Below are 21062 nucleotides of genomic sequence, written 5' to 3'. Positions count from 1 at the left end.
CCTCCTTTTTTAATAAGTAGTCCATTGATTGAAAAATTTTACAGTCATCTTCTTCACAATTTGACCCTACAGAATGACTACTTGATAAATTATTTATTAATAAGCTTGCAAAAGCTGACTCAAAGCCAGATGGGGTTGGTGATATATTTCTGTATCCATGAGACCGTATACAGCCAAAAAAATTCTCTAATGGATCTTGATTTAAGTGTCTCATCCAGAATGATTTTATATTATATTCATTGAATGCCTTATTTTTTAAAACTTCAATATTTTCCAGCGTACGTAACCAGTTTGTAATTGATGGCACACTACCTTCCCTTCCTCCTCTACCAATAAACTTCATAGATTTTAAAACTTTTTGCCCTCGCCCATACCTTACTGTGATCAGATTTTGGGGTGACTGATTTTAACAGCACTTTACCGCTTCTTTTTTTTGAATTTTCAAAACTGCCATTCATAGAGTCGAAAAGTTGATCGAAAAACATCAATACGTCTGCGGTATCTTTGCACTCCGAAGGAAGTATTCTTTTATCTGAAAAGTAGAAATAAAATTAATTTAATTTAAATGATCCCTAAGAAACTTTGTATTGCATATTACTAGTGATCAGGTAATTGGTGCTTTATGAAACTTCGAAATCATGTTTGGTATAATGACTACTAGCTGTCCGCCCGCGATTTCACCAGCGTCGTGAGGGAACTGATAAAAACTATCATTATGTTATTCCTCGGATTTAAATCTATGTCTATACAAATTTTAATCTCAATTGGATCACTAATTTTTGAGTTTACTCAACACACAAAAATACAAATCTTTCCTTATTATATTAGAAACCTCATTTGGAACCTCGATTGGGATTAAACTTGGCAGTAATATAGCCTTCATCGGAAAAACATTCAAGACAAGACAAGACAAGACAAACACATTATCAAGTTTTAGTAAATACTTTAGGCTCAGGAAAGTGTATAATTACCACTTATCTGTACAAATTTTATTATAGGTATCGGGACAGATCTTGAACGCTCGGCGTAGAGTGGGGGCGCTTTTCGCATTGTAAACTCAGTATAACCCAAAATTTCGCATGTGCGCAGCTGAAGGTCAGCATTCAAGACCCGTGCCAGTACTTTGCGTGTATTACTACTCACCTGCTAGGTATCCCATACTGGTAGCGACTGTTTGACTAAATATTTGAGTTGCCATCTTAACCTTCATCTTGGGGATTTTCTTTGGATCAATGTGGGCTTCTGTAAGATTTTTAATTAATCGTATACCTTTATAAGAAGGATTTTCCTCATGAAGTTTAATTAGGTGGTCCCACTTCGCAATTTTAACTTCATCTTCTATAATGCACTTCAAATTCTTGGTAATTAAATTATTCCTAATCCCTTTTATTAAGTGGGGTGTCAAAATAGGTATTATTTCCTTGCCATTGACTTCAAATATTTGATGCTTAAAATTTAGATTTTTTCTTATATAATCAACTCTTCTTTCTTCTATCAATTCGTTTATAGCGCTAACATTTGTAGTCCCTTGGTCACAGACCGTTGCAAGCACATAAAACCCACACTGTTGCAATTCGGAAATAATATTTTTTATTAAAAGTTTCAAATCTCCTTTGGAAGTTGTTCCTTTGCAAAATGTGTAAGCCAATGGTTGTTTGTAATTATTTACAAACCCTCTTAACATAAAAACAAGTGCATGATCCGCTATGTTCCTGTTTGTTTGTTTTCCATTATTAATAAATCCCGTAATGGCATCTCGTTTTCTATTATAGTCATAATGGGGTGTAATAGATATTTCATCGAACAGAAGAATGCATAACTTTTCATTTTCTGTCATTTTTTGGGCTCTTTTCTTCAACTGGTTAAATATCCTTTTGTTGATTCCTGGTCTTAGACCAGCACAGGAAATCAGACGACTCAGAGTGATAGGAGATGGTAAAATAAATATTTTACTGAGCCATCTATATGCTTTTGGGCCCTGTTTGTACAAACTGAGAGCCATGATTTTTTCGTCCTTTGTGAACCTTCTTCCCATTTTTCCTTTTGAAATTTCGCGAAATTGCATGACTGTAAACAAGGCTGCCAAAGTCGAAAATTTTGTAAGCACTTCTGAAAAGTGGTATTTTCAGAAAGTCTTAAGGCTCTTTTCAGTCGTGTGGCGTAACTTTCTTTCTTTTGTTGTAACTTCTTGATTGTTTTGCAGATTCGCTAAGTTTGGTACTGAAAAAAAAAAACCTGTTAAAAGGTAGGTCAATTATCTCTTTCATAGAAATTGAAAACTTAACTTATTCAAGTGCGACTTTGACATAATGAGATTTTCAATTAATTATTTTGGAGGAAAATCTACTTCAGCCCAATCTTCCTCTCTATGTGACCAAAAACTCTATTCTCTATTTTTGAAATTCTTACTGCAATATACAGTGTAGCGATAATGTTATCAGTATCACATAAAATAGTACACAGTTAACTATTGATCTAATAATTGTATTAAATAAATAAACAATTTCCCTAGTGATAACCTTATCGCCACATAGTATACTAATACAATCTATGAAATAAATATTTACCATTTTTTGTCATTGCAGCTGCTTGTTTTAGGGAAATATGTTTTACTCCTGAAGTCTTTACAGGTTTGCCTAAATCTGAAAAATTAAATTAATGCATTTATGTATAAACATAATAAAATATATATATATACACTGCTGAAGAACCAGCAGGTATGGTATACATTACCTAGGCAAAGTATTTAATGGACAATCAAATTTGCAATTTTTCATACATTGTTTAACCCTAAACACCCCAAGTATTCTATAAATTGCCTAGGTATTGTATAGAATACTTGAATAATACACATTGATGGTAGAAAATAAATATATCTACCATACCTATCAACTGATTTTAATCCAAACTAATATAATAAATGCGAAAGTAACTCTGTCTGTCTGTTACGCTTTCCCGCTTAATCCTCGCAACCGATTTTGATGAAATTTGGTACAGACAATCTTTAGACCCCGAGACAGAACATAGGCTACTTTTTATTTCGAAAAAAAGGGATGAAGGGGTTGAAATAGAGGTTGAAAGTTTGTATGGGATTTCTTAATTTTAAAAGATAAAACCATGAAACTTTATATTTAAGCACTTGATAAGAAATCATTAAACATTTTTTCTAGCATTTTTGAAATTTCGACCAGCTGGGGGGTGAAATAAGGGTTGAAAGTTAGTACACAAGTTCATCAAATATCACGTCATAAGAAACAAAAAATCGTTTGTTCATTTTGAAAGTTATTTTTTTTACCAGTGTGGGGGTGAAATAGGGGTTAAATCCCTACTTCCCTACTAATATTATAAATGCGAAAGTAACTCTGTCTGTCTGTCTGTCTGTTACGCTTTCACGTCTAAACCACTGAACGGAATTAAATAAAATTTGGTACAGAGATAGAGTTGACATTGAGAAAGAACGTAGGATAGTTTTTATCCCGGACTTTTGGAGAGTTCTCTTGGAAACGCGATATAACCGAACTGGACGCGGGCGAAGCCGCGGTCGGAAGCTAGTTAAAACTATAAGTGTTTTAAGAAATTTACCTGCTTCTGCTAGCTTCTCAAGTTCACTGGTCTTGATAGATATTGGTTCACCAGAATGAAGTGGACCTGCCAAAATAAGTTAACCAGTTCTGAAGAAAAATCACAAATAATTTACAAAATATTTTTTATACCAATGTTAAGTCAAGTGCAACAATCATATATTAACTCTATCAAATAAAAAAACTTACTACTTTAAAAATAAAGTTGATGTGACAATTAAACTTTTTCACTTTACTGAATAACACTAACATGCTTTCAAGATTACCTCAGTAACAAAATTATGGCTTACCTGCTGTGGATGTTGAAGGTTGAGCAAATATTGGATTGTAACTGGTCACATTGGTAACATCTGATAATGGTCTTTTACAAGGTATGCCTGTAAATGAAATACATATACTTTTAGAAACTTTTGATAAAGCACTTATTCTTTTTTTTTTAATAAATTGTGCCTGTTTTTAATCTTTGACGAAGGAAGGTTATTTAACTTTAAAATTCTCTCGAAAACAACTTCCTTTTGCATGTAGTGTCAGTCACATTTATATTTTACTAAATAAATGATATTTCAAAATATCCTTGGTTGGCATTTTTTCTCTATAGAATAATTGTTGAAACTGCTACAAAGCCATGTTTAAATTGAAACTAAAAACATAGTACTAATTGTAATAATTACGCAAAACAAAATGTAAATCGTGTCAAATGTGGAGTCGGTCACATATTTAATTGCCAACTTTTTACTGCAGTAAAATTTCTCATTCCCAAATAAATAGAAAGTGTTTTGAGCAGTAATGCTTATTCAAATTACGTTCACAGGCATAGCGCTAGTCTACATCTACACTAATATTGTAAAGAGGATAACTTTGTTTGTTTGTTTGTAATGGATAAACTCAAACACTACTGGAAAATTTTTAAAAATTCTGTCACCATTAAATATTTATATTATCTGGGAGTGACATAGGCTATATTTTATCCAGGTATGGGGAGAAGTTCCCCCGGGACACGGGTGAAGCTGCAGAAAACAGCTACGTACAGTCCACCCACGGTTTCACCTACATCCCAAGGGAACTACTTCTCATATTCAAATAAAACTATCCTATGCATGACAGTATTTATCCAGCAACAACTTGTCTCACTTGTTTCCCAAGTAGATACACCAGTAGTTTTTGAGTTAAATCTTTCCTGTTAATATTATACTAGCTGTCTGCCTGCGGTTTCACCCGCATCCTGAAAAATCCTGGGTGTCAATCCAAGTCTTTCACCGGGTTTTAATCTATGTCCATACCAAATTTTATCTCAATCGGTTTAGTAGTTTAGAAGCCTATTCAATACAAACAATCAAGTCTTTCCTCTTTATAATATTAGTATAGTATAGATAGTTACCTATATAGTAATAGTATAGATAAAAATCTATAGTTGTACTCAGGCAAAAACACATTTCAAGTACCTTTTAAATGCAAAGTAGGAACTGCATTAGCACTTAATCTTGAACTTCTTGTATGGTATTTACTTTCGAAGTGCTTGTGGCATATTTTTCTGTTTTGAATACAAATTGGTTATCCAAAACCAGAATATCTCCCCCAATTGAGTAGACCCAAGATCTAAATCTGTCCTCTTCCTTATCGGGGTTGGGAAATGAATGCAAAATAACATTGCAATCATCACCTGTAAATGAAGACATATTATTATTGTTCTACGGTATCTCCTATAATACTGTACTGTATATACTTATAATGGGAAAGTCCACATTAAAATAGTATATTTAAAACTTACTGCGAGTTGTAGTGCAATAACGAACACAACATCTGAACGGAGATCCCATATCGTCAAATCCAAATCGTAAAGAGAAAACTCGGAGTCCAAAGTAGTGCGCACAGGTGTAAAATTAAAGCGGAGATTTCGGTGTCCTTTGGAAAGCAAACGTTGTCGGAAAAGCCACAAATATACGGAAAAACAGGAGAACGCACCACACAACACAATCAACAACTTTTAAAGGGTACCGGCCGGACGCCATGACATATATGCGTTCCATTACACACAAAAATTTACAAAACCACTTGGAAAAAACCAAAGCGATTTTCTACCTTAATAAATATCAAGTAACAACAAGTAAGTGTAGATCACATGTGTAGACATATTTTGTTTATGATTTAGATGCTTTGAAGTTTGCATTCCTCTTTTTTTTCTGAAGAAAAAGCTTATTTCAAAGTTAGAGACGTAAGTATTTTGCGTATAAAGAACTGACAAACAGTCGATAGCAACACCACATTATAATGTTGCTAACGAAAAAAAATATACAAAATTGAACAAAGCGCCACCTCTCGTTAATTTTCAAAACTAAATATCTTAACCAGCCTCCGTACATAGTTTTTCTATACGAACTGTTACGACCGTGGTTGAGCGCGAACACTCTGCCTGACTCGACCGGCGGACGGCAACCGCGCTGGGGGTCTTGACGTCGCACGATATTGCTATACGAAAGTCGCGATGTGCCAAATAATAACTGGAAGACAGTGAATTGGTGCGATAACACGATTTATAACACGAATATATTACGAACGGTGAACACCATGGCTGAAGTTAGGTGCGCTAGTGTTTTATTTATGTGCATTTTATATAGTGTCACAAGTTTTAATCTAGAACCGAGGATCCCTGTTTTAAAGTTTGGAGAGCAAGGCTCTTATTTTGGATTTTCTGTCGCGGAACACCTCACCGTCAATGAAGATGGATCTAGCGTTAGTTGGTAAGTGTCCATCAGATCTTAAACTTAACTTATCATAACAGTAATAAGACGTTATGATGTCATATGTGAAGGTCGCCGCCTTCCATATGCTCTATCGGTCTGTTGATCGTGCTTCTTTGAATGTTATGTACGAAAACTTATGTTCGAGTATGATATGAAAATTATCAGAAATTCTTATCAAGAATTTATGAAGCCATTGTAATTTGCAGCACCCACTTATATGCAGAGCTCGACTCGTGTTAACGCTAAGTAAACTTGTTTAATGAGTTACCTACATTATACGTAACTTGTATTTAGTTTCTACTTTGTTTATTAAACAGTCTAGACTGAGAAATAAATCTCGTGGAATTTTTGTTCTCAAGTACTTTAGTCAAAGAGCACTTATCGATGTTTGAGACAATAGCCTCTTTAATACAATGGTAATGGTAAGGGCTTACAAGTTGAGCGGAACTGATTAACAAAAACTTGTCTCCTGACGAATGCCCACTGCCTCCCTACCTGTCGTTCTGGCCGCATTTCAAAGAGACAGAAAAAGCACTTACCTGAGAAGTTTGGGTCCTACAAAAACACTTCCATATTCATCAAATAAAATAAGGGTTAAAAAGATCCTGAATTAAATACCACGCAAGGGTTAAGATTTATTGGTGGCTAACGTGGTTGGTCCAAGATCATATCTCATATTATATGTCTTTTCTAGCCCTTCAATTATTTTCAAATGGCCACAATTCATTCATAGTTTTAATTATAAGACTCTTGCAATTTGCAATTTTGAGATCAGTCGCTGTGCGCAAAAACAGATTTTACTCAATCTCTTCCGTATGCACTAGCTGTCTCATGAATGGACACGTATATAACCTACAGAATATATAATGAATGAGCGGAATACATCTCGATACGAGAGCAGGGCTGTGACCTAGTGCGGAGCGGCGCCAGGCCGAACGTTGCACTCAGCTGCCGGGGCTAATTCTGCACCATCACTGGCTTCGGAGATATGTCACTGATACTCATCGATATGTCACAACACTGGCTATGAACTGTGAGCGGAGATAGTGACGAGTATACAGACTTGTTTTCAACAGCAATAGAAATAGAATGACAAATTCATCTTTGCTACTTATATCTGAGTAGGAAGTAGAGCGGATTTATAGTATAAAGAAATTGTCTTTCACTGGAATTTCTACTTTAAGCTCAGTTAAACTTTTCGCGTGTTGATTAGCCTTAAAGTCATAAAAGTATTGAAGGCCTTATCTTAAAGGCTCTATATGGCACTTTTCCTTACTTCACTTTTCGAATAACAAACTAAAATAAGCACTGCACTTGATCTTCATAACTTTACGCATGAAAGTGGGATAGTCGCGCTAGATTGTTTAGATCGCGGCATCGCTGTCATCATACTGCGATTAGGGTCGTCGCCAAAGGAATTGATCCAGTTGCCAGTTCGGAAGTGCACTTGGCAAGCGAAACCAGCTCATGCATTCGCTACCTATGTGAAATCGAAGATTATTTTGTTTTTGATAACATAATCCACTTTCAACTTTGTTTTATTTAAGACATTGTGGTTTCTGTTTGTATGAAAAAACACTCGTCAAATACCGTTAAAGAATCTTGACTAATTTTAAATAAATAGTGGCAAGCGGAATTAGCATTCCGAGAAATATGCTGTCTCATAGATTCAATAACACGTGATTCATAGACATTTGATTTAGGTTGATTCGACCCGGAAAATGTTATGCAAAACATGAAAACAGGATGAATGTTGTTCTGTTAGCAAATGGGATGATGACCCAATAAATGAAAGGGGATAGCAGGAAGACTATGGAGAACTCAAAGACTTTCATTGTGTAAACGTTTACTGAAACTGATGAACGCAGTCATACAGCCGATATAATGAATGGTAATAGATTCGCACACGTATTGTAATTAGAAAGTCTAAACTTAGACTTAGTAGTTACCTACTATTTTATGTTCGGTACGTTTCGAACACATTAGGTAGGTACTTAATCAATCTTAGTCAGCTAACGGTCGTTCCACCTAAGTTTTTGTTTCAACGTACTCATCAATTTGAGTTGCAATGCACGTTTCTGAGTGCAAAATAATAGGTTCTTGTTTCAAAGAATGTTATTTTCAGTATGATAGTTATATGCGTATGATGACGATCAATTTCAATTGTAGCATTTACAGTTCAAGGAACTCTTGATTTCAAGAGCAGAGCTTATCGAAAAGGAAATGTAGGAACGTAAGTGAAACGTACATGAGTCAGAATTTTAGTGTTTTCACTAGACTAGTTCGTTTGAAGCTGGAAGAGATCCAAAGTCTCCCCGGGTTGCGGTGCCGGTATATCCTCGACCCACTCTTTATTTATATCCTGACCGAGATGTCACTGCGTTTGGATTCGCCAAATATTTCATGCTACATCTTCTTTTACTTTGAACTTAAGGACCAAAATGCTACAGCAAAACTTTAAAGTCTGTTTTCCAGTTACCAAATTAGTTGTCTCCGTTTTACCAATTGTCGTTATCTGTGTGATTGTTCTAAGATCTTAGCTTGATATTTTTTATATGGCGGTGTTGTTTTGTTTTAATCTGGTGTCAACGTACAAAAACGTCTGCGTTCATGTTGTATGAGAACATTATGTTTTAATTGACGCACATGGAGGATTCATTAAGGATTAAGAACGTCATTTGTTGTTTTTTCATCTTTATGAAGACTTGAAATGTTTAATGCATGTAGTGATTAACAAGTACACAAAAGAATTTGATATCGCTAAAAATAACATTCGTTTCAATTACCTAATGATTGTAAAATACCTACACATGCAATCAGTTTAACTGAATCTTGGAGTAAATATATTTCCAAAACATATACCTAGTTTGTTATTGTGAAATAGTAACTATGATAATGTTAAGATATCGAGAGGATGCGATGCTAGACACAATATTTGTATTCTCTTATCGATATTCCCTTTTTATTGACGACGTAGCGTTTACAATACGACGATATCGTTGTATGTGGGTTCAGTATAAGTTACGTATCGGATCACGTATTATCGTCTATCTGTCTATAGTAAGACCATAAAGTGCAAACATTATGGGTGACACAGCTACACTACGTAAATACTAGGCCATAGAGTCTGAGACCTGATATAGCGATTACTTAGAAACACAACCAGTAGTTTAAAAGCATTACTTTTATGTAATTTTACCCACAGTTAGCATTACCGGCCGTTATCGAGGCAATATTGCAGTATTATCCTTATATGCATGCAATTACTTCACAAGTCAAATTATTAACTACGAATTTTGTTAGTGCTTATCAAAAGGTTTTGTGTGTGTAATTGCAAAATGTAAGTTTTGTCCTGTCGTGTTTAAACGGTCTTTGACAATTGTAAATACATGATATTTATTGAGTATCCCGTATTCTCACATTCTAAGAAAGTTTCTTGCACATTCATCAATCTTTATGTATGCTAACACCATAAATAAAGGCTGGAATACATCTCAGTTCTATTCAAAGTACTTTATAGTTGTAAATGTAAATGCACGTAGCTTGAATGTGAGCTCGACTTCCAAAGCTTTTGAACTAATACCCGTACGTGGGAGTAATACGTAACTTTAGTAGTTTACACACAAATAGAGACATTTTCTCACCGTTCGACGCGATACTGTAACGTGTTTGTTTATGAAAATAGTGTTTTTTGTGCCCTTTTGAATGTATACAGAATTTTATTATGTTTGGGTGAAACATGGCTGCGGAACTCCTATCATGGCTATGTGTAGGTAATAAAAGTTTCAACTTGTTTGACACTCAATATATTTTTTATGCCTGTTAATATTTGTGTTAATAAAATAAGTTTGTATTTTTATGTAAATAGTGGTTAATGACGTGCTCGTTTCAATAATCCTATTTCCATGAGTGGGGCAGTTCCCCCGTCTATCCAATTAAATTGTTCACACGTCTGGCACAGCGGGGAGCGAACTAACGACACTATTCGGAAGAGACTGTCTTTGGAGAGATGCGGGAAATTCAATAACATCAATATTTGAAAACGATTCGTTACAATTTAAATTTATTTGTATGCGGTTTTGTGTACCATTGAAATATATAGAAGAGATTTATTGATCCATTTTAAGTATGGTAAATAGGTATGTTTTGATACCTAAGCTTATACACTTAAATGGGTTTATAAAATATTCTCAATGAACTCATCTGTGGTTTAAGCATCTGGTGCAAATGTAAAAGAGATGAGATCATTATTCGTGGAATTCTAAGCATCAACTGAATAAAGTAATCTTCTATGGTTAAAGCGTTTCCGCCAACGGCTGTGAAGGTGTGAGGAAAAATGCGTGTATGGTTATTGCCCATAACAGCGTTTAAAAGTGATTACTTATACAAAAAACTTGAGAAGCTCCCACATTCCTGATTATCGACTGGGAGCTGGCTTAACGTGAAACTCCAATTATGGCGTTCACTCATGATTTACGAGACGTGGAAGGTAAACTATTTGTCCAGGGCGTTATCTCAGTAATCGCTCTAACATCCTCATAATGGTTGCTGCAACTGGCCGTTAGATCTCAACTTGTGTTCCAATTATCTGAACGAACGGGAGCTAGCTCTTATTTATTTGCCCACGGTATTTATAAACTAGTAGTAAACTGTGCAACACGACCAGCGACTGTCAAAAATAAAATGTCTAAACAAACCAGTCAGGTGTGGAATTTATTGCTTATTTGAAATGTCTCCAGAATCTTTATGTATAGCAGATGATCCTCCATCCTGTTCCTATGTAAATATGTATTTATGTAATGTATGTATGTATGCGTCGTCACGGTTTCTCGTAACGGGATAGACAGAATACGAAGTGAGGAAATGCAGCAGGTTTATGTTGGGGCTCGTTGCGGCGCTCAGTAATAAGATGTCGGGTTTGGGATCGTAACGTTGCGTGAAGTGACAACGCGTTGGCCTGTCAGCTTCCAACACGACTGCAATACGTTTGTCGATTCTCTCTAGTTTACTATTAGTAGATCGTTTATGTCTAGACGCATTTATTAAACTACTAATAGGAAGTTAAAAATGCATGAATCAAGCATGATAATCTGAAGCACATAAAATTACACACATTCCAGCATTCAAGATGAAGTATATTAGTAAGCCAGCTACAAGCAATCAGGCTATGCAAATTCACACTTACTAGATAAATAACAGTATGCGCTCCTATTGATATTTAAATGGTTCCATAATTTACCGTTAGATAAATTGTTGGCTCCACCTCCATTCTGTTTCCCAATGGTATCAACGACTGGATCAAATGCAATTAAAGCTAGAATTAGCCAATGTTGCAGTTGGAATCGCAGTTATTATCTGTATGACAGATTTTTTCATAATTATAGCGTTCGATGCACTAATTTGTTCAGCAGATCTGAGATTATGATCAGCAGCAATATAACCCTGTGTACACTAGTGGTTCCTACCGCTGTTTAATTGCACTAAACATTTTTATAAGGTTGCAAGGCTTCAGCATGAGCTAGACTTGCGGTTTGATTCCTAGGTTGGGAAAAGCATAAGTACTTTACAAGATTTCGTTTTTTTATTAAGAACTTGAATGAATGACCGGCTGTTAACAACACGCTCTCATCTTAAACGTGATGTTATGTAAACACAGTTTTTCAGATCTTACTTTTGTCAACCATTGTTCTTTCAAAAGACAAAGTGAAGAAACTTCTCACCCAAGTCACATCCTGGTATTTAAATAACAGTACCAACTTTCAAAAGAAGGGTGCTCGTTTTGTAGGGCCACAATCGTTTGACGTTCAGCTTAACTTTTCCTGTTTCCTCGTAATACCCCCTTCAGTTAAGCTTCATGCTTCAGTAACAAGAGAAAATCAACCCCCTTTACGCAAAGATTTACAAGGAAGTATGTATGTAAATAATATGGGCAAGTTGTCATTCTTCCTCATGTTATAGCAATAGTTTGTAGGTTGTAGGTCGTTTATCGGGTACAAAGATCTTGATATACATTAAGATGTAGTAAATATTTTCATAAATCGTAGGTAAATAAATCAATCTATGATTAAAATGTAATTTATTCTGCAATTTGCCATTTTTTCAAGGTTTTTCGTTATCGCGAACGTTGAACTAGAATGTTCATTAAGTATTTCTCAAATGTATGTTGCCACCATTTCAATTGGAATTAAAAATAAACCTACAAGTGAATTGAGTATTGGTGAAGAATCTTTTAGGACTCTTTTATAGATTGTACTTTAGAAAATTCTTATTTTTCATTTAAAAGGATGATGAAAATGTAAGTTTAGATTGTATGCAAAACTAAACCATCATTCATTACCTTCGAAATTCGAAACGAGCAATTTAGAAGGGACTAGAAAATGGTCTGCTGTTTCCTAGGCAATATAAATAAAACTAGCTGGTCAAGAAACATTGTAAAGCGACGTACAAGCACATTGTTATTAAGCTGCGTGTATCCGAACGTTAGAACAGCGCCCACACCGCGATTCGACTTGCATTGTTTATAGCAGATATGGTAGATAACAAAGATTTCATTTCAGATTGTTAAGTCGTATATTGTATTGTGTGCTTATCAAAACGGTATGTTACTGTTGCTGGGTATATAATCTAATTTTAATCTTGAAATGACTGTAGTGTCTATGGTTAGACACGGTTCGGGATATCCCTAGAGAATTCTTCAAATGGTTCTTCCCTAGAGAGTTCATCGGGGTAAACCGAACTACTCCTCTAAATTAAGACTTTTTAATCGCCAATAAATTCCCGTTAATATATTTTCAATAAAGCTGAAGGAATGTCTGACAGGGTGACGTTACAAGTGACTATAAAACGTAATGACGAATACGCGACATCGGCAGTAAACAATTCAAGATCAAGTAAGTGCATGGGTTTGTACGCCCACGATGCGTAGGCGCCGCTCGACAACTGCGCACACAACCAGTCCTCCACGTCTCCTGAACAAACTCCAAGTATTCAAATTAACGGCTCAAGTAGAGCAATGATCACCATGTCTTAAAATGCGAGCTCCACTTAATTATCACTATATTTGGTTATTATGGCGTTAATAACCGCTTCTGGCGACCTACCTGTGCAGTCCGCGCGTAATTGATGGCTTGAGACATACTTTTGTTTGAGAAAACTGTGATTAACGCCACGAGAATACGGGAAGTGTATTTAAGTACCGTTTAGAAGATAATGAGGTGTAATTATTATGTGAATTAACAATATTATAGCTGACCTTAGTAGTAATGTTTACAAATAATACATCAAGAGTAAAGAGTGAAAACATTTCCAGTACGCAGCGAGAGACATTGCATGAAAGCAAATATAGACTTTACGCAATAAGACATGATTCATGTATTTATTATAGAAAAGATATATGACTATAAAGGTTATTTTATTGCATAGATGCAGGCGAGCGAGTTGCCGCCAAAGTCCGCGCTTCATTGGAAGCAATTGATATGCAGAATGCGACTCAATCACACGGCAGCTGCCTCCATTGAATTAATCAATCACTTCGATTATTACACTGTTTGAATAAAGCTACTTTGTGCTCTCCAGACAGTGAATGTTATGTTTATGCATTTAACTTAATAAACTACATTGATAGGGGTCATCATAATCTGACATACTACAATTTAGTCATGATGAAAAGAACTCTGATTTAATATGATTCAGTTAACTTCTCGTAATTAAATCAAATTACTCAAAAAATGCCGCAATGTCCCTTATTTATTTTTTGAATGTTCGTACCTATACTTAGTAGGTAAAAAAATAAATTACAAAGCATACAACTACAACAATAGAAAGAGCCGATAAATAACAAACGGGGTCACAGAGGTCAAGTCTCAGACGAAACTAATGCTCCTTCTTTCAGAATCTCGACTCGACACAGCTGTCTCGCTGCGAGTATCGATATAGACTTCTTCTCGATCCCTATTTACTTGAACTGCGACCTGTCGTTCATTACAATAACTGGTCGTTTACAATCGCTACTGATAGTTATTAGCAGTTAAGATAAAGCGAGCTTACAGAAGTGATTCAACTTTGTTGTGATTGCAATCGTTATGTTTACATTGAGGTGTTGTATTTATAATCTACTTACTTGTAATGTTATAACATTCGCTTCCTATGGGAACTGCCGCTACACGAGTAAGTGTTACGCGTGCTTAGATAACTTTTTTTAAATGAGTATGACGTTTTCAATATACTTACTTAAAAGGAAAATGGATTATCTTTTGCATGTACCTTTATTGTATTCTAGTGAACGTTTCATTTAACCAGTAAGTGATCTGCATTACGCAATACAGTTAAGTAAGCAGGAACATTTTTATCCTGATTAAAAAGCTCATTTTACAAGAAGAATGCAGCGTTGGAAAAACCTACTTAAGGCAGCATTTTATCACGTAAGCCACAAAAAACTGGCAACCAACGTTTCTATCCGTATAAAGGCAGTTACGGATCATTAAAATAATATAAAAACTCCGGTTCCGGATCGACTGAATTGTGAATATTTCATTGAGATGGAATGTCTGATTCGTGCGTTCGATAGTGTTATCGAAGTAACCCAATTCGCGGCACATCTGTCCCTATTCCGATAGATAGCAATGTGATATGTTGGCTATCTGTGTTGTGTTGTTGCTATAGTACCAAGTTATTTGTCATATCTATACTGGAACCTCCATGTTTTGGCAAGGGACAATCTGTTCCATTTGTCGTGTCAAGAAAATAGCACAATGAAGGAATAGGTCCGTTTTCGGAGACATTAATACTGGTATCAAAATACTGGCTGATCTCATCATCCATGTATTTCACTAACAAAATAAATCGCATTGCCTGTATCTCAGTCTGTCTCTGATCTCAGTTCAAGAGATATCGTCCCGAGTCTCGTATTGTTTTATTTGAACCGTAAAAATACAAAGGAATTTTATTGATGAAACAGACTCGTAAAAAAAGAATAAATGCATTCCAAACAAAACAAATTGTTCTATTTGTATCGTAGTAGTGTATAGTTAGGTTATTTGAAGTGAACGATTGCCTGTAATAATTAAGTTTAATTCGTCTTAACTGTCGGAGCTGTCAGTAAGACAAGTAAAGGTTTTTGTCATATTATACTCGGCTCTTTGTTCCAAAGCGAAAACTTGGAGTTCAAATATTTCGAGCGGCACGCTCACGTTCCGAACATCGCCGGTTTCTTTTATTAGTTTATTTTTTGTGGCAGGTCTTTACGCGGCCAGCTTGCTTCTTTTTGTTGGCTCCAGCCTTGTACGGGCTGCAGCCTTCGTTAGCGCGTGCAAGGTCACCGCCATTTGCTCTCTCGATGACTACACCAACCATCCTTCAGCTTTTTCTCCACCAACGTCGCCCGTAAAATAAATTTTGTAACCAACACAAGCCAGAGAGAGCCGATAAATTTAATTTAGTTGATTCCTCTTGATCGTTACAAAACCGGTCAAGTGGTAATTAAATAATTTACAAGGCGATAAAATAAAAAGCTTGTAAAACCTTATAGGTTTACGAGTAAAGAAATCAATGGTGATAGAGTTGTACATGCATTATTGCTTAATTATACAGAGAATTCATAATTTTATTCAATCTTAATAACTGTGCGTCAATAACTGTTGATAAGGATGTAAAATGTGGAGGTTTTGGTTAATTTAAGTGTTATCGTAGGGAGATTAATAGATAATCCGAGTGATATCGTGCGCCATGGTCACCCTATGTTTGTACAACTCAAGGTGAAAAGTACTTGTATGACGTGTTCGCAAACCTACAGGGACTGGTTGTAAAAACCGATACTATCAAATTATTCACAAATATTTGCTAAGATAGCACGGCGTTTGGTTGGTGACAAGATTTGAGTAAGTAGGCGCGCATGTTCTTAAAAAAAAAAATAACATGTTCCCTTCTCCTGTCTCCAATAAAAAGAATCGAATTAAATTATGTTGTCATGGTCGTTAATTTGTGTAAGCTGAGTTTAATGGTATCTCCAAAACCTTTTAATTTATAGTTAAGGTTGTCAACTTGTCACGTATTTCGTTGCTTACAATTACATGAGTTGTAATTACTGCTGTCTAGAGTCAGACCCAAATGCAACTAATTATATAGACCAATCTTGAGATTGACAGGCATACATAGCGGCTGTAAGGATACTCAAATGTTCATCAGCAGTTTTTTAACCATACAACAAAAATATGACAAGGAACCTTTCCAAACGAATAGTTGAACGAGACACAAACAAACCATGCATTGAGCGCCGCACTATATTATATGAATAGGCGGCATTATTCAAAAGCTAGGAACATTAAAAGATGCATATTATGTATCTCCACTTCATATTTGTTCATGACACGTCGCCAACGAAGTCCCATTTAAAAACCGATTTAGCGAGGCGAGCGACACGACATGATATTTTCTCCTCAAATGAGCTGAGTTCCCAGGCTATTGTCGACGGGCCGCCTTTTAAGGAGACTCGACGCTACAGGCGGATCTCAACCAGATTCTTGCGTTTAATCTCACCAGTTTTTCGGACAACTTTTAACGCTGATAACTTCATATCGCAGTTATTTCATGTTAAGATTTTCCGTTTTGGACGACACTGTAATTATGGCGCAACGCTATAATTGGCAACTCGCAATTCTTATAATATGCAAAAAAATATAATTGTTAATTGGCAAAATATATAGTTTCTATAAACTAGAACAGGCCACTTACACGAACGTGATCAAAATTATTTAAGTACACATTTTTGCATGCATTACCCGTGCAGGTAATATTGAGGAAGTATAGCGTAAATCGCATCTGATGATGCCTTATTCGTGATTTGAGAATAGCTGTCTACGAAGCCTTATAATCTGGGACGTGGAGTTAGTGCTTAGAGAGGCAATAAAGTGTGGGAGTGAGGTATAAATCGCAACTCCCTGTGTGTGCCTCCCGAGGGGCGCACATTCCCTCTAATTGGACGTCTGCGCAGCTTCGCCCAGTATGGTATCGGCCCTCTGTACGGCACTGACCACTTTCGCTAACTCTCATACTTCGGGTTCTTTTGCAAAATAAACTGGATTTTTACTGACCTATAAAAACGATCTTCTCTTATTGAAATTTTAATTAAATGATACCAAAAGTTAAACAAAAATTCTGAATATAAAGGTAACTGTCTAATTTACAATTTTATTACGTAGACGTTTGTTTATTGATGCGTCATTTCAGTCGAAGACATTTCCATGAGTTGGTATTTTAATGCTTGAAACTCACATTCAATTTACTCGTTCGATATGATCCCACTGTGTGTTTTAATTTGAGATATGAGAGGAATGCTATAAAATTTTGATAGAAAACTTAAGGATGTCATTTACTTGTCTTGAATTTACGAAGCTATGTTTTATATGTTACTTTGTTTCTTGTGAGACATAACTCAAATAGCCAATAAAGTAGACCTCAGAACATTAGTTAGATAGGAAGTTGTTTCTTTTACGTTTTTCAGTGACAATGTTGTGGTGAAAATTCTTGGAATATTGGTCAATAAATAAATTCTTTAGCTGCATTTTATGATTCGGTTATTTATTTTTATTACAAACTTCAAGGAGTTAGAAACAATAGTGTGTTATTGTAACAAGTTGAAGGCGGCACTGACCCGCAGCTTTATTGTTAAAAGTTTTTGCTTCGCTCTCGATACCAACAAGTATTAGTTCAAGGCTGGCAAGCGAGTCGATGACTTTTTAAACAATTCCGAACTGTCTTGAATCAACTGGTGTTAATAATATATCACGTTAATCAAGCGTAGCGAGCAAGGCTAATAATATGAATAGGTTTTATAGCTGCATATAAATCGGATTAAGACCGCAGTAAATACTATTAGGTAACCAATCTCGGTAAGCTACTATCGTTGGGAACAATAAAGTTCGGAGCGTACCAACGTAACAATAATAAGATTTCTAGTCCGCGATACAAAGGGGCCTACATATCGCATCAGCTCATTTTACACCTAGTTAGGCCCGGTTCTCCTACCAGCGGCGGGCATTGTGTGGCCCCCTTGTTATGGTAAATAGTTGGCCTCGGGCCTCCTCAGGCCTCCTCCCTGCTCCTCGTGTGATTGTGGCCGCTAAGACTTGTTAGTGTTTCAATGGGATTATTATTGTGGCCGATTGTTGGGCTCAGTGGCTTGGAGAATGTTTAAAGAGCTTTATGAAGTCTGTTTGGTTTGGTCGGACTTGTTATTTTTCGTTACTGATATTCGGCTTTGGAAACTGTGAATTAGCACTGAGGCAGTACATTTCAAAGAATTTTGGAATATTTGGGAATGTCTAAACATAAAAAAAAAATATGGACCAGTGCAGCTGACAAATGTAATACATGAGTGAAATTTTACGTGACTTCTCGGAATATCCCAATATTTTCGAGTAACACCCGCTTATCACAATAGCGCCAGGTAGACCCCTAACGAGGCATTTGTTAACGTCTCTAAGTTCTTGTGATTTTGACCGACACCTTTGCATGTTTATGTTTAAATTAATACCACTGCATCAAGTACCTAAATTATTAAAATATGTTAGAGAATATTATTTTATAAAACTTAAGATAAAGTGTAACTATCAATTCGTAGCGCATAATTATCTATTATTAGACCCAAAGTTATTCGGTCAAGTAATTTAACAATCTCGACTTCAAAATGAATGAATGCAGCACGGAGACAATGTTTTGTCTCCAAGTCAAAAGCAACACAAATCAATTTGTTGAATGGCCGACTGCTAAATTATTCCGCCATACCAGTGAGTTATTGATTCACTTCATAGAATTTACAATCTCCTACACTATTAATTATTATTGTTTATTGGGTTACAAGGGCAGTGCACAGTCGTGTAAAGGGTAGAAAAACACGATGATACGTTGAATCAGTGTTGTTTCTATTAGATAAGGATCAGATATCTCTTCTATAAGTATCAAAGACAAGTGTTTGCCCTCACTGATGATGACGCCAGCGCTTTACGTGTGTGTGTGTGTGTGTGTTTATTTATGCCTGTGTGCGTTCGTCTGTGAGCACAGGAAGTGAGGATGCAGTTATTTATTCATCTGCTATAAGTTTTCGTTAATAATTCCAGTCTCGGTTGAGTCATTGATAAGCTTGTTTACAAGACAATGTTGCAGCTTCTAGCTATGTTGCTTTTGCTATATTTATTGCGTGATATTGCGTACCGAATGAAGCAGATAATTTTGAAAACGTTCAATTTGAAAGCGATAATGTGGATTTAATTATGTATATCATTTAGGTTGATATTCTTGATAAGTACACTGCACCTACATATTATAAGCTGTACGAGTAGTTAACTTGTGAAACCATCATTAACTTGTTAAATGACTTTATAAGTCTCAATAGATTTTTTGATAGGCTTTCCAAATATAACCTCTATGACTCAGATAATAAAGTTTATAGTCTATAAAATGTTGTTTTAGTTTTCCAAGTTTTCAGTCTATAAACAGTGGGAGAGTTGTCAATCAAGATGGCAATTATTCGTCTTACATGATTAAGAGCGGATGTTAATTCATTAGCCGTCAGGGCTGGCTTGTCACAGATAAGTTAAGAATCTTGTCCTATTGGCAACTAGACTACTTTCGTAACAGTTGGCTTTGATGGACCCTTTTGACGATTAGTGGGATTGGCACATTTATTTATAAAAGATAAGTTATATTTTTTGAGAAACAAAACACGTCTGTTTTCGTGAAGATATAAATAAAGGATTACTTAACCATACATGCCTTAGTAAAATACATAAAGTTGGTAACCTCCTTAAAGCTACTAGGCCCAAATAAGTTTCCAAAGCTCCCATGTTTTCCTTCATATTTTCCAGACATTTTAGCTGATAAAATAAATTACTCAAAGTAAACTAATCCTGCTTGATTTCAAGCCCACGAGTAAGTTAAGTCGACTTGTAACCCACGAGTCGTTTCTAAGTCAACAGGTTTGAAGCCATTATCAATAGTTTGATTTATCGCATTGATATCATTTGAAGCTCATGACTTTAAACATTCGTTTAAATGTACTAAGAAACATCTAATGAAATTCAATGATGTACACGTTCCAATACGAGATGCAGTAATTTAAAGAAAGTTTGAGATTTTATCTATACTTGCTCTTCTTTTGGTTGTTTGCATCCTAAAATCTCCGAGAGTACTGAACCGATTTAAAAATTCTTTCACTGTTGGAAAGCTACACTATCCCCGAGTAACACAGGCTATATATATTTCACGCAGGTACAAGAAGAAGATCCTTGGAATGCGAGTGAAACTGCGGGAAAATGCTATCATTTTTAGCATTATGTTTCTAGCATAAAGGTCTTCTACGTCACATTTGTTCGCAATTGGACGACGTGTTCTGAACAACCTTTTAAGGCTTGACTTGGTTTGCACAATCAGACTCATCCATTATGCGATTGACCTTAAGCCCACGAGATTGTAATAGTGTAATTTAAAATAATTCTATGTTAAACAAATGCTGATGCCAGTCTAAAGAGGATTTATGTGAAGTACTACAGACTCGTGTCGGTACAACGCATTGTTGGAATTCTTTTAATATGTAGGTAATGGTGATATGCGTTGCAAATTGCAGTGTATTAAGAATGCATATAGAAACTTACGTCTTCGTTGGAAGTTTTACAAGTAAAATGAATTTTGTTGTTCGTGTATTTTGTTATATATGATTAAGTTTTAAAGCTTGAATAATTGAAGAAAA

At 35.6% G+C, this 21062-nt stretch overlaps 1 protein-coding gene and 1 long non-coding RNA gene across 3 annotated transcripts in view; one reads left to right on the top strand and one right to left on the bottom strand.

The window, feature by feature from the left end:
- Positions 1–2194: 2194 nt before the first annotated feature.
- On the bottom strand, positions 2195–5488 carry LOC135117262 (uncharacterized). Its single transcript, XR_010276752.1, has 5 exons — positions 5350–5488; positions 5024–5241; positions 3872–3958; positions 3583–3648; positions 2195–2642 (listed from the first exon to the last, which is right to left on the bottom strand). It is a non-coding gene; the product is annotated as an uncharacterized LOC135117262 (long non-coding RNA).
- Positions 5489–5967: 479 nt separating this feature from the next.
- Positions 5968–21062, top strand: part of LOC110372870 (integrin alpha-PS1) — a 78562-nt gene continuing 63467 nt past the window's right edge. For both annotated transcript variants that reach the window (XM_021329882.3, XM_021329881.3), the window contains exon 1: positions 5968–6319. In XM_021329882.3, coding sequence (XP_021185557.3) covers positions 6147–6319 — 173 coding nt within the window. In that variant the 5' untranslated portion in view covers positions 5968–6146. The remainder of the gene's footprint in view (positions 6320–21062) is intronic.

The sequence above is a fragment of the Helicoverpa armigera genome, chromosome 8 (genome assembly GCF_030705265.1).
Source record: "Helicoverpa armigera isolate CAAS_96S chromosome 8, ASM3070526v1, whole genome shotgun sequence".
Lineage (NCBI taxonomy): Eukaryota > Metazoa > Arthropoda > Insecta > Lepidoptera > Noctuidae > Helicoverpa > Helicoverpa armigera.
The sequence above is the reverse complement of the archived record's forward strand: the minus strand, read 5'-3'. Positions and strand labels throughout refer to the sequence as shown.